General features: G+C 40.7%; 1 protein-coding gene across 2 annotated transcripts in view; it reads left to right on the top strand.

Moving 5' to 3' along the window:
* wdr89 (WD repeat domain 89) overlaps positions 1 to 18,367 on the top strand; it is a 62,720-nt gene that overhangs the window by 10,877 nt on the left and 33,476 nt on the right. For both annotated transcript variants that reach the window (XM_087137875.1, XM_022248619.2), the window contains exons 2-4: positions 1,017 to 1,228; positions 11,222 to 11,322; positions 17,958 to 18,042. In XM_087137875.1, the coding sequence (XP_086994001.1) occupies positions 1,116 to 1,228; positions 11,222 to 11,322; positions 17,958 to 18,042 (299 nt within the window). In that variant the 5' untranslated portion in view covers positions 1,017 to 1,115. The remainder of the gene's footprint in view (positions 1 to 1,016; positions 1,229 to 11,221; positions 11,323 to 17,957; positions 18,043 to 18,367) is intronic.

Raw genomic sequence — 18,367 nt, 5'->3', positions numbered from 1 at the left:
CCAAGTTGTGGGGACCCCCCTCTGTCCCCACAACGTTTTGGTCGTTGAAGTTGATTGTTCGCACAAAATTCAGTGGTTAGCATGGACATGACATTTGGCTCTGATCTCGACAAAAGTGCCGCGCACACATTACACCTTTAAAAGCTCAAAATGATATCTTCTTTAGGAACAGGTTATGATTTTTGCCCTTTCCGATCCATATTTCAACTCGGTGACAACTGTCGGATGAGAGAATGTGTCAAGTGACTCTCTCCCACCGTACACATAGAAAAAGAAAATCGTGTTTTTGTCGGTTTCAAGGGAGTGAAACTGTGATCACATTGCTCAGCTTCGTTGGGGAGGATTACATGTACATGTACATTTTTTGGCCTTGGATGAATTGGATTACTTACAACAATGACTGACAGTGGTTTGATGTGCATTACAATTTTGGCCATAATATTTTGCCTTTTTTTTTCTAGCAGAATTCGATCTCCCCTCTCCACAAACAAAGGTTCTTCAGTTTATCTGTGCATGTACCATACACTGTTCAAGTTTGTGTGCATTATACATGTAGGTCTCATTCTAATGAAACCACAGTGTTCATGCATTTTTAACTCAGGGTTTCAAGAAGAAAGATTGCGAGATTGGAGTGTTTGTTTCAATCAGACCTTTGAGGAACACTTATTTTGAAAAGCAAATAATGGCACTTAGAATTTTTGTCCATAAAAATCTGAAGTTATTAAGATAGAATGTGCAGTAGCGATCCTGTCGTCCAAAGTCTCTGTGTGAAGTAGGATACCACAATTAACGGGGGGAAAAATCACACGCTGTTTGAGAAACAAATCATCCATTCCTTGTGGCCCTGCCTTGTGAAATTACCACTGAGTTGTGCAGACGGTGACGCATACAAGCGTTATTAGTTCACTGTCGAGCGGCGGCAGTGAGCGAGGGGAGAGGAATAGGGAGAGAGCTCTCCACATGACGAGTCTCTAATGAACCTGATGCTAACCACGCAAAGTCTCTCATTTCTGCAGTGGCTCGCAGCCGGGGAGGGTGCTTTTCAAAACGTTCCAGTGCACGCACGGTCCGGTTGTGCTGGAGCTCTGTCAGCCAGCTGGCACACTGATGCCAAGATGACGACGCCCAACTACTTTGAGGCTCTGACGAAGTTGAAGCTTGGCCGACAGACAACAGTAGGCCCAGACAACCAAGACACTTACATCTTGGAAATTGATGCCCAGTCAAAGTGAGTCACTTTGATCTCCTTTCTTCTAATTGTGAGATCAGTAATTCAGAATTTGCATTTGAATCTTGATTAAGAACTAGTTTTACCTAATTTTTTTTTTTTAGCCATCGACAGTTTTGTTTCTTTTTTTGACCAAGATTTGATATAATAATTAAGGTTTTAAGTTAAGCTCAAGTCAGGTTAATTGGAACAGTATAGTGACTATACCGCACATATGTACGTACTTGTACAATACAACATGAACCAAGAGAATTTGAGAAATTAATATACATGTAATTTTTTCACTACTTAAATTCCAACCTGACATCTCAAGTTTGTTTCAAAACTTCATGTTGCAATCTTCATGGACTCATTTCTTGTTCTTGCAAGGGGGGGGGAGATTTCTCGTAATTTTTCTCTACAAATTTCGTGTTGTTTATGACCCTGGAATGCTGGATTTACATGTATAGAGGAGTCATCATTTTAGCATTGCAATTTTATGTACACTTTGTACAGAAACCAAGCGCAAGATTCCCATAACAATTTGGAAGAGTGAAGCCTTTTCAACTTTGAAAAGCCTCGAAAAGTCATGGTACTTTATTGTTGTCATAGTTACAAACCCCTTTGACTATCGGATGTTTCATGGATTTCCCTTCATCTCCCAATCTTGCTGGAAAAATGCCATAATCAGTGACATCTGACGTAACGGATTATGAAACGCCAAAGAAGACCATTACTGTTGAAAAACAATTTCAAACACACTGGGGGGAGGACAAAGCCATTACTAGAAGCAAGCCATCAAACACACCAAACAGTACTCCGATACATTGACAAAAGGAAGTCTTTACGGAGAGATTTGCAAGACATTCACGTGGCCTGGAGTGTGCGTGCTATTTTTACGTACATCAAGACACTTGGCATATAGAAGCTTGACAAGCGTGGATTTCAAGTTGACGTAGCACACATGTGCATGTACATTGTACTTGTAATGGGCAACTTTATGTCTGCTGTTACATGTACATGTAGTTTATAGCACAGTAATATTTCTGGGTTCACGTCTCTCATTGAAGGGGAGCCCAGAGAGTGAAAAATGAAAACCCTGTCAGAGTTACTGAACACTGGAAAACTACACGTAAAGGATAGATCACTCTGTTGCATTTATGTTTGAAAACAATTAAGGACCTCCATTGCATTAAAATCTCTTCACACCCCCCAATTGATAAAGTACAGGTAGCATTTTTGCAGTTGAAAAGTACAGTTTGTAGGACATTGATATGGTCTTAAATACTAGTTTTTAGCAAGCACCAGATTTTTGCCACTTTGTACACAGCACTAGAACCATGACTGCACACGTTTATTGAAAAAGAAACGAAAGTTTCTCTACCTTCAAAGACCCCAGGGGGCAAAGTCTGCCCCCACAACATTTGTTTTTACGGATATCTTCCCAGTTCCTTTTTTTTTCACACACTGAGCCTTCGGGACTTTTTTCAGTAATACATATATCTTGCAGTCATTCTGACAACAACTTTTGTGAATGTCGGACTTACATGTACATGTATATCGTTCCCACGCAGTACCGTTGTCCACTAGACAGGTCAGCCAAAGTGTAAAGTTCTTCCATTGACTGCGCAGTGCACATGGGCTGACACGCACGTTGCCTTGAACTTAAAAAAAAAATAAAAAATTCAATAGCGCTGTACATATCAAAATAGCAAAAATAATGATTACACATTAATAACAGTTATATAAAAACTACAAGTAAAATTATAATTAAAAGTTACAAAAACTACATGTAAGTTACAGGTTGAACCACTTGATTAATAAAACATAAAATTACATGCATAAGACCTTGTTAATTATAACTTTTTTTAAAAGGTACATGTATGTCTTGATGGCACACTTGAACTCGTTTTCATTTCGTAATATCTTTCAACTGGGTTGGCAAAGAATTTCACAACCTCGGTCCATCAATAGCAAATGCCCTGTCGTTAAGTTACCGGTAATTATACGATTGAGGAACTTGAAGACTCAAGGTGTCCTGACTACGTAAGCCATAAGCACAGCAGGACCTGACAATCAAGTCAGTCAGGCAGCTTGGTACTTTGTTCTGCAACACCTTGAAAACCAAAAGCAAGATCTTAGATTCTACATGTGCACGAACTGGAAGCCAATGCCATTCTTTTAATGACTGCGTAATCCTGTCATACTTACACAATCCCAGAACCAACCGAGCTGCGTTATTCTGTAAACGCTGTAACTTATCGAATGAAGATTGAGACATGTCATACATGTACCTTACATTGTACAATAACAGAGGTGACATAATCCAGGTGCGATGTAATTAATGAATGAACCAAACACTCTGTGGCTCATTGATTCAGATATTTTCGAATACGACGTAAATTATATAAGCTATAATTCACCTTCGTACAAATACGATTGATGTGAGAGTCCAAAGACAATCTTGAATCCAGCCAGACTCCCAGACTACAGACATTGTCAACAATTTTTATATGGTCGTCACCAGTTTTAACAAGGTCAATGTGGATTTTATCCAGTTGTTGTTGAGAACCAAACAAAATGACCTCTGTTTTTCCTGCGTTAAGTTTCAACTTGTGTTTCAACATCCGTGCTTGAACTGAAACAACACATTTTTCAATATTTTGCAATGAATGAGTTTGATGACACAGTTTGGGAGAAAAATTGCAACAACTGGGTATCATCCGCATAACTGTAACCCCATATCATATAATTGTCTATGACTTTGAATAGAGAACTTGAATAAGCCATGAAAAGCATGGGGCCCAAACATGAACCTTGAGGAACCCCAAATTCAACACCGATACGTTCCGACAGAGCACCTGAAATTGAAACCCTTTGGTAATGATTGCTGAGGTATGATGACAGCCAAGTGAATACAAAAACCAAAATTATTCTCCATAATTTGGAGCAACAACTTGTGGTCAACTGTATCAAATGCGGCACTAAGGTCAAGTAAAACCATCATGGCTACCTGTTTGTTACCCATATTTTGAAACACATCCGAAGTAATTCCACAAAGCTGTGCTGTGAAACTGCCTATAAGCTGATTGATTTGTCGGGAAGAGATTCCTTTGTGCCCGTATCCAATGAGAACAGCATATTGTTGCTAGGCGTCTCTTATGTACTTGTATGGTAACTAAGCAAAAGCTTGCCCCGAATCACAAGGTATAGCAACAGTGGTTTTGGTATGGAGAATTCAAATTGTTACATGTACATGTTCATGTAAATTTAAAGAACTCAGTGTACCAGATTTTATTCAATGTTCACTCGCGAAAGGTTTATTCCACTTGGTGTTTCTGCCTGCCTCATCATTTCCTTAAACCTAACCCCCCAAGGGTTGCTGGCCCTAACCTTCCCCATTCACACAAAGTGAAACACTCATATTGGACTTTGTGCACAGAGGCTGTTGGACTTAGTTTTTCTGAGGTATGCCAAACCCAATGCAAAAGCCAGCTGTTATGGGCCTACCAGACCTCTCCCCACAGAATTAAACACTTTACTACTGTTTAATTCTGTGTGGTTGGGGAAGGTTAGGGTTAAGTACATGTACATGTACCTACCCAGGTACATGTACATGTACCGGTAGGATTGCAGAGGATCACAAACATCCACAAGACCTTACATGTACATGAATGTATACTGTCAAACATACAAGTACCGGTGATATACATGTACATGTATGCCCGAAGCCAGTAGGTGTTCCCCAACATGTCAACTCACACTTATGTGTTGTACAAGATTTTTCAATCGTGGATGATGGGTTTATTTCCAAAATGAGATATATCCATTTGAAAATCATGCAATTTTTCCAGAATTATGAAAGATTGAAGAGCTTCAGCCGTGTGCCACGTGTGTCTGTAAACATCTTTTTTGCTATTTTGACTCGTTGAAGTTGTGTTCAGCTGTCTCAAATCTGGAGAAACTGACAGTAGACAATTAACGGATAGAGGATAGGATTCTGAAAGATACCAAAAATGCGCTTATCGCATCTTACAAATAAACTTTTCCTATAAATGTAGGCCATCTGCGGTACCGTACATTTTACTGATATCTGTATACCACATGTACATGTATTATACTTGTAACATTCCGGCGACATGCATTTCCTGTATCTCCTTCAGTAAATTGTGATTTTAAAATAGTAATGAATTTTTAATTCACCCCCTCCCTGAATGGCGCTGGGAGGGGGACACAAGTGCATCTAATCTGACGTCCAGGGCCGAATTCGTTCAGATCGGGCACTGGAAATTTGTGATTGATAGCAAGGGCTCATTTCAGCTGAAAAGGGCATGAAATTGGATGCTTTGGAAAAGGATGGAATCAACTCAAGGGGAGGGGGGTGCAACTGAGCATCGGGCTTGTGCCAACAATCGCTGGGGGCAGGGTGTGCACCTCCTCATGTACATGTAACATGACCACAGTGACTTGCGATATCACAAATCAATCCTTATATTCCTTTCAAGCCTCAGGAACCGTCGCAGTTGCACTTAACGGTGCATAGTCAGGCACTTTCAGCAAAAATTTCAATCAATTGAAAGATCTACTGCATGGACTGTCTACCATACAAGGGTACCGGGGGGGGGGGACGGAAGGGTGTTGTGCGACAAGCGCCCCCTACATTCAAACTCTTCTGATTCAGTATTGTGCAGCGATGGCGTGCACATCCTTTGTTTCTTAACTGCGTGAACATGGACCATGAACCATGAACAGCCAGCAATAATTTTTATTGATAATTTATTAATTTCAACTGTGACTCGAAGCGTTTAAACCCGTATGATATACATGTACACCGGTATTTCTTATATGGGACTTTTACTTGTATCAGAAAAGTTAATCTTCACGATGAAAATTGTCTTCGGGAGAGATATTTTGTTTACCTGCAATTTCTTTTTGACTGTGCCATACCGTGCCAACTTGCCAATGCGTTGCCAATGGGACGCATCACTCGTTTTTTATAACGTTGTGGAAAAAGGGTCATGTTGAAGAGAAGGATTTCCTTTAAATGACTACCGTCAGAAGGTGAGGTCTTTAAACGTACATTTCAGGAAAAAAATCGATGTTGAAGTTGGGAGTTTTACAAATTAAATCGTTGTTATGCATGGAATTTACAGGTGTTAATTTGAGGAGACCACAGTGCAGTGTGTGCATTATAAACGTGTTCGCATGCACAATCCATAGCTGGATCGAAAAGCTGAAATGGGAATCCTTGTCTAGAATCTCCGTGAAACAAAAGGCTGGTGTACATACTGGTATTGAAAATAGAACAAGTTCTTCAATAATCCTTGTAGATAATGGAAACGCAGGAGATTTTAACTTTAAATGAACCAGTTCCTTATGAGCACCCCCTTTCAATGAATGAAATAGGCTTACAGACTGTTGTGTGCACATCACACGCAAACTGTTTCTGTCCCACCCTGTACATGTACACATACATGTGTACATGTACATGCGGCTCTCTTTACCGGTAATTTTTTGAGTAAGACTTTTAATTTTTAGATAAATTTGATGACAGTGCAAGAAATTTCAGTGAGTGAATCGCAGCGGACAATACATGTAGACAAATGTTTGGTCGTGGTAAATATGATCATAATGGAGAGCTGAATATTTGGCGCCTGTTCTGGTGCCAGTCAGAAGGAACAAATCGTGTTAACAGCTTTGATAACAAGCTGAAGACTCATTTTGTTAGATGAGACCGCAAGCCTCCTGGGTACTTTGAATCATCATATCCCTAGATCTCTTAAGTGCAGCTTATACTGAAGGCCGCCAGCTTTCAAAGGGACTGGGAAGTGGGAAAATAACCCGTGGAATCAACAAGTACACTTAATGCTCCAAAAAAAAAAGGAGAAAGAGAAAAAAAGTGGCAATATTGTACAAAACCGTTTAGTTTTCCTTGTAAATGTATTCCCAAAGTACATGCAATGCAGAGCAGAAGGCCTGCCGGGCCTTGGGGAGTACTGGCTCAAAAACACATAAGGTTGGTGTGATAGAGAACATTGCTCTAATCAAGCAAAGCCTTCCTGGCAATCAGGCAGGTTTGCCGCGGGCCATGGTGATGATTTTGGTAATTACATGTACATGTAAATTATATGCGAATACATGTAGATGTTTAGATGGAATCCACCAATGTGCCAAAGAACCCTGTCAGTTTGACTTAAAAAATTGTTCCAGTGCATTCGCAACCTCCACCAATGTGCCAAAGTACCCTGTCAGTTTGACTTTAAAAATTGTTCCAGTGCATTCGCAACCTGCCGCATCAAAATCAGAGGGAAATTACTAGTACACACACCTGTAGTGTACGCACAGTACAATGCGTTCTCAGTTCTGCACTGTAAGTACTGTGTTATGGTTCCCAGCCAGATGTTACTTTGCAAGTAAAATTGTTATTACCATTTTTACAAAAATTATCACTTTGTCATCGGAACGATTTCTCCAGGTTCGAAATGTCAGACCCTCTGCCGATAACACTATCACTATGCAGCCGGCAGTTTGCCGCAATTTTCCTAGTTTACAATCCTGAAAGTGGTGTTAGCAGTCTTTACATGTAGCTGATCTGAGTGAAATCTGGTGGTTTGGTTTGAAACCAGGCTGCTCATTGCTCGCAGTGGTAGTGCATTCTCTGTACCATCTTTCATGCTACTGTCAGCAGTAAGGTTTGTACATATGCACATGTATGTACAGTGTTTGTATAACTTGTATTGATTACTTAAAATGTCTCATCGACTTTGCCTGCGTTGTAATTTCTAGAATTTCAGGTGGAACATGAGTCATTACTTTGCATGGCACACAGAGACAGATCGATATGTCCATGATCGGAGAATGATGCGGTTACGAGGAGCTTGTGTCGGCAATTGAGGATTTAGGCCACGGCGTCTAATCATCCATCGATCTGTCCTCACCCACTCTCTTATGACACACTTTTTATGTTCTTCTGTGGGCAGATGTATGTAAGATTGGCATGGTTGGGTGCCATCAGGACTGGCCGACTCGATCTCCTTTACTTTTTGACCCTTTCTGCTGTCTTGTCCCCTGCTGGATATTTTCTCTCCCGCCAACTCATCAAAGAGAGGATCACTGTCTTTGAGTGATTCTCCAGAAAGATCTCATTTTGAAATTGTTACTGGCTTGGAATAAGAAAGAACACTGGGATTACCGGTATATGTTTGATGATGGAAAGCACACAAAAGTCCAACCTCAGGATACCAGTGAAAGATAGATGCAGTAGTACAGTGTATTATATTGTCTTTGCTCAGTTCTCAGCTCCATTTTGCAGATTTTGGCAAGATGATACCGGTACATATTGTCTATTAAATACCCTAACATGCAAAATAAACATTCCTGACCAACACGGCTCTATTCAACCAATGAGGGGTGCATGTTTTTCCACACTTCTTGGGTTTTTACAAATGTTTGTGAATGCACATGCACGCGTACATAATGTACATGTCTTTCATTCGAACATTTGGAATTCTCAGGAGATTTGATGGAATCTCTGGGTACATGTAATTGATAAATTATGAACAACTGTAAGGTAATGAACACTGTACATGCATGAGCTGGAAGTACGTTCTCGGCATCCATAAAATGGACACAGGGCGTCGAACATATAAACAAGTGGACGGCAACACGAAAAACTGGGAATTGCAAGTAGTCGTGTTGCTTTTGATGCATGATGCCGTTTTCATTTACTACTGGTGTACAGTGTGTCCAAGTGCCGTAGCACAGTCATGCCGTGCCAGTACATGTACATGTACATGTAGTTTGCTATGCACATAATATACGTGTTCCTGTATTTTGTGTGAGATCGGGTCTACATGTACAAGTATGCTCGTACATGTGCGTGTGCATGTACACATGATTGAGATTGTATTGGTACCATGCAGGACGTAGAGACAAATGCACCAATAGTCCTGCATTTACATGTAAGTGCAAGCCGTGAGCATGTACATGTTTTGATGGATGTACGGCATGTGCATATACATGTACATGTACATGTATATATGCATGCATGTACATGTACAGTACGGTACTTTCAGAATTTGATTGTCCCTTCAAGAAGGAGATCTTATCCAAAACATGATACCTTTCTGTCACCATGGAAACATCTATCCATCCTGCCATTTGAGCTATTTTGCTCATTAGGAGTCTGAGCGAGCCAAGTTGCTCTTGATAAATTTGCTCTCCACTTGATGTGAGACTTTTGATTATGCAGTCGATGCGGTAATTGGTGGAGTCTGTCCTCTAGTCTTACAGGAAATTAAAAGTTCTTCAGAGTCGCTGTTCAGTTTGCCTGGAACCTAGGAATGAATGTTGCCTGTAGGTGTTATGTACATGTACTATAATTTACAGTACTACATGTAGTGTGTGATCGTGCATTTCAAGGATATCAGTTACATGTACATGTACGTACATGTACATGTATCGTACCATAATACCGGTAATTAACTTGAGTTCATTTTTACCAGGACCTTTCAATTTTTTTCCCGAGTTTTTTTTTCCAAGTGTGTTCACATATTTAGTTAATAATTGAATGAATTACATGTCACCTGAATGTGGGATAGTTACTGTGGTGTCTTACATGGTGTCGGTACGTCATACATGTATGTTGGGACGGAATTCTCCTTTAATCTTGCAGTTGAGTTACGTTTAACACATACATGTATGTACAAGTAAGTCCTAAGCAGTGATTGTTCAATTGCTTCTTTGTTTTGCCTGACAATGAACAGATATCCATTTAAAGCTAAACAGGAGTTGACAAATGTGCATTGATGATTGTTCGTGTCCACAGAACAGCAGCTGTCCGACAGAGAGAATTACAAATTTATCTTCAAGCAAACTTGCATTTTTAATTCTGACTAGTCGAGCCATGGCAACAAACAGTGCGCCATATAATTGTGTTGCCCGGTCCATGTCAAAACCTGTATACTGCTTTGTTCTAACTCAACACAATGTGCTATTTTTACGCTAGAAGCAAAATGCACAACTGCAAAATTTACTGTTAGGTGGTGCATTTGTGCACATGGGCCCCTATAATATCTTTATGCACGTCAAGTTTGCTTGAAGATAAATTGGTTATCACACTGGCACTCGTACAGTGTAGTTCTAACACAGAACATACGAGTACCGGCACCACGAGCAGCACCATCGTCAGCTTCAGGCATTAAGGGGGGGGCCACAGCATCAGCTGGGGGGGACCCACATCACAGGAACAAAACATATTTTTCATGCTTACATGTTGTATGCTTTAGACAGATGGGGTGGGGGCAGCTTCCCACCGGGGGGGGACTCAGTCCCCTCACCCCCCCTGGGCGACAGGCTTGACCACAAGGCCAAAGATGTGGGACACAGATGTACTTTCAGTACGTGTACATGTACATTATTCTGTGTACCACTCACACTGGTGTGATAACTAATTATAACAGGTTTTTACATTATATATAGCACTTTTGATTAAGATCAAAGCGCTTTCCATTATTATTACCCCTGGTCACCGGGCCATGAAACATTCCAAATACCATCCCAGCTCCCTGTGAAGTATACAGCTCGAGGCTGCCATTTCGGCACAAAACAGCTAAATCTTACACTTATATGTAGCTGCCCACAGTACAGTTTTATGCATTTGTTTGCCACCCAAAGTCATTCTCAAGACAATCAATATCCAGAAGGTGTAACGCATTGAGTGATGTGTGTACTGTACATGCGTACACGTGTATGTCATTACAGTTATTAGTTTCTGTCATGAATTTACATGATCCAGACACGTGTACGAGTACCGAGATGTACATGTACATGCAGTTGTAGGCCTAACATGCCTACGGTATGCCTCAGGGTACTTAATTCATTAAGTGTCTGACTGCCTCCTAATTTGTAATTGCCTTAACTACATGTACAGAGATGTCGCTGGCTGATTAGTCTGCAGTAATGGATGTTTGTCACGACACTTACTTTTTCTTTTCTCTTTCACATGTTCAATAGTGCTCTATGTCGAGGGGACCCCCTGGTGGCAGCAGTGTGCTCAGATAGTGCTGTCCACGTCTACTCTAAGGGGACGCTCTTGCCGATTGGCACGTTTCAAGGTAAGACTCTCCACAGGTGTGAGGAGGAAAAGTACAATTAAAGTTGCGGAGAGAAAAAAAGAACTAAAGATTGCCTTCTCTCTCCCATTAATAATGTGCTGCTCACATACATGTAGCACTTTAACCTTGTAATACTACAAATTACTACTTGTAGTTAAATGTAGTACTGAGCGCTGTCGCTTGTAAGAGGACTTGACTTTATTGTTCTCTGAAGCCATAAGATACACTAGATAAGACAATGTATCATACAGTGCTGTGGCACTGTGAATGCATGGCTTTATTGATCTCTGTACAAGTAACAATGGAAGTAACCTAGCCAGAAGTAGTAATCTGTAGCGCTAGGTCCTTCAGGCTCAGACTTCTACTTAGTATTTGTAGTACTGAGTAGTGTAAGCCAAACAATATGGTTGGCGGTTAGGGTTAAAATTAATACCAGTGTATTAAGTGCAAGTATTAAACACAAAGCAATTTAACTTTTCTTCCCTTTTGGCCAAACAATAGCCCATGCTGTCATTTTTAAAGCTAATCATCTTGCAAGGAAATGTTGAGTGTTTTGTTGGGAGTGTAAGAAAAATTGTCATTGATTTCAGTCGTAATGTGAGGTTGAGTTTTTACTCAATTGTAATGTGAGGTTGAGTTTTTACTCAATTGTAATGTGAGTTTGAGTTTTTACTCATTTGATTAGCATGCATGATTGAGAATATTTGTTGAGATATATTGGTACATTATTGTTTATCTTCTGAGTACCTTCAAGTCATCTCACCATCTTCAAGGTACAGTACAATTCATCCCTCACCCATGGCTAAGAAATTTACATTGTAGCTCAGGCGCAGGAGCGGTACCTAAAAGCATTACTCTGAGGGACTTATTAAAATGCTAATGAGGGCCTTTTACTACATGGAAATGAGGCATTCAGAAACCTACATGTACATGTATCTTAAGGGGATTTTCATTTTCATCTGTGTCCACATGATCTACGTACTGTAAACGCAGTCCAAATACGGTTTACACTGTCTCAAAGTGGATTGCAATGCTGAGAATGGAATAACTTGAATTGTCTTTCTAAATTCATGAAGTTACCTGTATTTTCAACGACAGGCATTGGAGTGTGAGCGTAAATGCTAAATTAAAGGGTACTTTACTGTGCATTTTCTCAAGGTTCATGACGGGATTTGGGAATCATTGGATTACACCTGTAAATTAAGTTACACTGTAATATTGGATTTTGAAGGATTTCCTTCTACATGTACTGTCTCCCAAATCCTCCCAAACCTGGGGGATTTTGAAAGAATTGATAGACTGTACAGTTCTGTTTGTATCCTCAAAAATGGTGCAATGATGTTCTCAATTGGTAAAATTTGCTGGAAACTTTCTTAGTTACAGCATTTTTCTTGCAGTAATACATGTACATGTAAAGCTGATTCTACAGCCATGACAGCCATGTTGGCTTTGGACTGAAGGCTGCCTGTAATCCCCCTTGGACAGTTCAGAGCTAAAAGGAATGTTAACACAATAAAAGATGAGTCATGTTAAACAAGACAATTTGTAAGCAACGAATCAAAAAAAATTTTCTGGATGCATGCACATGTATGTAGTTCCTTGTAAAACTAGCAGCACATGTATGTACATGTATTATGTATGTCATCAACGAAAGATTGAAGTGCAAACGGGGAATTTATTTTTGGCACCTGAACAGCTTACCCACCAACGTGGGAGTACGGAGGGCAGATCCACTTGACATTTCAAGCTATTTGGTTTCGCCCGGCTCTCTCGAGAGCCCAAGAAACACAATTCCCCGTCCGGCCTCATTGCTTCCTTCCAGGCACTTCCTCCCACCGATGTTGGAATTGAGGCTGTTGTACCGTACAGTGGCATACTTCTTTGATGCACGGCAGCCCTGCGGCAGTGTTGAGGAATGTTACCACACCACGCGGCATACAAAAGCCCTGGCACATAGCCACTCTTGTTTCAATTTTTGCCTGGTCAGGAATCTTCGTTGTCAGAAATGATTACATTCGGTTCGTTATGAGAGAATGCCATTTTGGCCAATCTCCAGCTCAGACAAAGACTCTTCTCCCAAGAGAAAACCTGTTCAGCGACATCCCACCCACATCACCTGGCAGGTTATTTTACAAGGTTATTTACTCGGGTCCACGGCACAAATGGTTTACAGTCAGTTGCATGTGCTGTTTGACAATCGACAAAAGGCGAATAATAGTCGGGTTAATAATACAGGTCTGGAATTTTACATGTCCAGCTCCCAAGGGTCTGAAATCGCTCACAGGTATTTTGTGTTCAATTCGTATCATTTATGCGTAAAGGGGTACTACCATACGACAAGCATTTCGGATGGAAGCAGCGTACATGTACCATCTGCAAATGACTTCCAGTCGGCCCGAGCAATTGTTGTTGGTCTCTCTCTTGGCTCATCGCGCCTTACTTGATCAACATTTCACTGACAGTTTTTACAATCGGATGGTTTACATGCACAGCAATTTGCCGTCGGTCTGCTGGCTGAGAGTGACAATTTGGACTTGCACGAGGAGAGAAGTGGAGCAGAGTCTTCTGTTTGCATTTGCCATGCTGCACAAATGTGCGGAAACATTGAAAATGCCCATGCGCGCATGTACCACGTTTTCAGATAATGCACCGAGCAAAATCCTTTTGTAAATTATGAGTCTGTAAAGAAAAAGACGCTGTGGTGACAGCATCTTTAGATTGTTGAGAATAGCATCAATATTGTATGTGCAAATGCAGATCTTGAAAAAAACGAGCTTCTTGAAAAATTAGTAGCACAGCACCAGTCCGGTATTTTGAAAAATATACAGCTGTAGGTGCGTGTGTACATGTGCATATACAAAGGGTGAATCTCAAATTTTGGTCTCAATTTTTGTTTGTAAATCCTCTAATCTGATCAACATCATGTAACTCTGATTATACAGTAATTGTGGTATAATATAAGAGAATAAGTGTGTGCTTGGCTGGTCTTAAACGTGCATTTACATTAAGACTGGCTCAGGAGAATGGACACGACTAAAGCCTAAGCCGCAGGCAAGGGCATTATCAGCATTAGTCCAAAAAAGTCAATATACATGTATGATGGATTTCCAGTGATTTGGTTCTAGGATTGTACTTTCATTTTCCTGAACACCCCTGTCCATGTTATGGAATATTCGTTGTGCAAATTGTCCAATTGGTGCGCGTGTGGCGAGCAGCGTGCACACTGACTCTTGACCAATCAGAATCGATTAAACTGTCTTGTGTCCATGTGCCACCACATGATTTACGCTGCGGGCATTACTTCTCAGTGGGCATTATAAAATGTTAATACACAGTCAAATTGTACATTGTTGAATAGGGAGACTGCCTGAGGTACATACATGTATGTACATGTACCGGTACTCGTATTTATGAATGTGTTGTCAAGCCATTAGAGCCTACATGTACATTTACATGAATAAGCCATTTGCGAGTTAAATTTGAATAAAATCTGGTACACTGAGTTCTTTAAATTCACGTGAGCGTAACAACTTGAATTCTCCGTACTAAAACCACTGTTGCTATACTTCGTGATTCAGGGCAAGCTTTTGCTTAGTTACATACATGTAAGAGACGCCTTGCAACAATACACTATTCTTAATGGATAAGAATGGCACAAGGAACCAGTCCATTCCAGAGATGGTGGTCGCTCTGCAAAAGCTTGCCCCGAATCACGAGGTATGGCAACAGTGTCTTTAGTCTGGGGAATTCAAATTGTTACGTTTCTATGCAATCAGATAATACAGTGTACCAGATTTTATTCAAATTTAACTCGCAAGTGGCTTATTGATGCAAGAAGATGCATGTACATGTACGGTACTTTGATGTTCAGATGTACTCACGTGTACATCAAAATTGAGTGCATATGGCAACAGAAGTTTGCATACATGTATAATGTAATAGTGTACACGTATGCATTTACGGAAACACAATTTACATGTACACGTATGTAATTGAAGTTATTATTATTATTATTACATATTGTTACATTTTGTGGTTGCCAAGCTGCTTCTCTGCATATTTCCGCTTGCAGGGAGAGACTGCCGATAATTTCCAGAAAATACATTAGAGTAATGTGCCAGTCAGTCGATGGAGATTATCGATTGCTTGTGCCCGGGTAATGTGACAGACGATCATTGATCACAGGTTCATGTACAGTGTACGCATGGTACTGTAAAGTCATTTGACAAATAGAAGGGATGCATGCATTCTGTGGGGGTGGTTAATTCAAAGGAGACCACTGCAAGGTTTTTGGAGGTTTCAGGAAGGTCCGGTGAAGAGGCAGGGGGTCATACACAGTTGGCTGGTTGGAGTTGAATAAGTAGTGGATATCAAACCAAACTCTTTTTAACAAGCCTTTGGGTAATGCTGAGTATGTATTGTTAAATGTACCCGTAGAAATAAATGTCAGGAAAGGACGAAACATCCAAGAAAAATGGGTCACTGGCTGCCTTTATGGGTGATGATTACCCACCATAGTGGAACCTGTTACACATTTATAAGCCATTTATACATGTACATGTATACATGTGTATCACCGTCTGAGATGCCCATGTAGCTTAGTGATACCAGTGCCTGCAAGCTTTACGTTGGAAATTAAAACTTCACTTTAGCAGGAAAATCAAAATTACATGTAATGCCTTTTATAATGGCGCATTTGATAAAGCAGTGAAATTATCTGGCAGACCCATCTGCCTGCAACCACACACATGTAGTACAGGTACAATGTAGTTGCAAGTACTATGGGCCTCGAGCTGGACCAAGAGAGGGCGCAATTTTTTTGGCAATGGAGGCTCCTTTGGTCGGAGATGAACTTCACTGGTTCAGGAACGATTATGTAATGGCCGCGTTACGGTTGCATCGCTGCCAATAAAATGAACACTCCCACCCAATGTGGCTCTCTTCAACTGATGAGGGGGTGCTTTTGCTCGAGGCGGATACAGGAAAATTTGAACCTGTGCAGGTGTAATCTGGGCTGAGTCAACCAAAGTGCCTGTAACAATTTTCCAAACAAAGAAAGGAGATGCGCATCCATGATGATCCATCTGGATGACCCACACAGCCTTGTGACACTTGCGAGGACTGTGCCTGTAAACACGGTAAACCTGTGCGCCATCAGAGTGAATGCAGCCGACAGATTACTCAGATGATGTTCTCTGGCCCTAATGCAGACACGAATGTACATGTGTACACGGTGGACTTAAGGGGTAGAGATGAAACTTGAGAGTGAGAGTGAAACTTGAGCGGTAGAAAATTGCCTCTGTTGGATTTCTGATGGCTGTGACGGAGTGAGCGAAAAATTGCAATCGGCTAATATTCCAACCTCCCAACGAGGAAGCAGACCTTCTTATTAGCTGAAAGTATACCTTGTGCAATTTATGTATCCACGACCTAACGTGAGCTTCAATTATAAAGCTGTATGCATGTACATGTATGTACGAGTGGCAGTCCGTTCAACTCCGTTGCATGGTGACCTTAATTCAGATGAAGTGCAGACAAAAGCTTGGCAAGAAGTTTGATGACCTATGGTTTAATTCAACCTTTTTAAAAAAAAAAAAAAAAAACGCATTAGACAAATTAGACAGATGCCGGACTTGACAGGAGAGGCTTACTACACATGTGCATTGGAGATGGACGTTGAGTATACATGGACAGTATGTACATGAACCGGTAATGCCTTTTACCACACCATTTGATGGCAAAAGAAAAATTGTAAAATCAACATACTGTACATAAAGTCGCAAAACCACAACGAATTTCAGTGTATTTCAATAACTATGTTGGATACAAATGATATTAAATAAATGAAATTGAAACCTGTGAAACAAGTCCATTGCTTCACTCAGTGAAGCATACATGTACAGGTGTACATGTTCTGTCGTACATATACGAGTACATGTACGGTACCGGTACATGATCATACATGAAACAGTAGTTGGCCACAGCTGTACAATGCTCACTGCAATTGGCTCGATGAAAGGTCCCATAATGACTGAGTGTGGATGCTCATAATTCTAACTGTAGATATATCTTTTGATTCATTGCTGAACGTCCACTTTATGTGCTTGCATAATGCTTATAAATGCTTTATACTTTTGGTGAGTCATCCTTTAAGTTTGGGGTCCAATTTTTTTCCTGTCCCCAGCATATCCGGGGTATGATTTTGTAAATGAAACACATTCAAGATTACATGTAGGTAATGCAAATGACTTTGCGAAAGAAGTAAAAATATTTGGAAGTCATTTTCAGTGATGTGTGTGAACTTGTATCTCTTGTCAGATTACACACGTCAGATGCAGCAGTTACAGAAAAATTTCACACGTTGGACCCAAAAGTTTTAAGACGACCTATCCACACTGATATGTGTCTCCACAATGTGTAATTTACATGCACATGGACACCAGCTTCATGTGTACAGTGTACACGTATGTATTGTGGAGTTAGTATCTGGATACGTGTATGTGTACATTGGTGAACACTTTTTGGTAGTAAAGTAGGCGGTGCATCAGATGATCTTGTCACCTAACTGTGCTTGAATGACTCTGTTTCTTCATTTTGTAACACAGTTCAGGTTGTCAACCTTTCTTTCTTTCCAGGTCACAGTGACATGCTGTCTGGGGCAAGGTTTGGCAACCGCAATCCTTATCTACTCTTCACATCATCCAAGGACGGAACGGTCAGGTATGCTGAAATGAGTGGAATGAATTAACTTTAGCTACAAATTCTCAAACCCAATTTCGTCAAACTCCACGTCCTCTCAAGCCATTCCCATAAAAATTTAAAACATGCCAATTCTTAGACTTCCAACACACATTAGACATAAAATAGATTGAACTTGTGCAGTGGTGTTTTTTTGTGTGCGTCTTGCTTGGGCTGTATAGAGGATTTTTCTTCCCATGGTGTTTGGCAGTCAACGTCCAGTTTACACAGATGTGGGCGGAAACCTGCGCCTTCAAAGTCTCTCAGCATTCTGATGTACATGAAACTGCCGGACATTCACAGGCAT

This window comes from Acanthaster planci, linkage group LG06 (assembly GCF_054643075.1).
Source record: "Acanthaster planci isolate LZ-2023a linkage group LG06, COTS_SCS, whole genome shotgun sequence".
NCBI classification, from domain to species: domain Eukaryota; kingdom Metazoa; phylum Echinodermata; class Asteroidea; order Valvatida; family Acanthasteridae; genus Acanthaster; species Acanthaster planci.
This window is presented reverse-complemented; position numbering and strand designations above follow the sequence as displayed.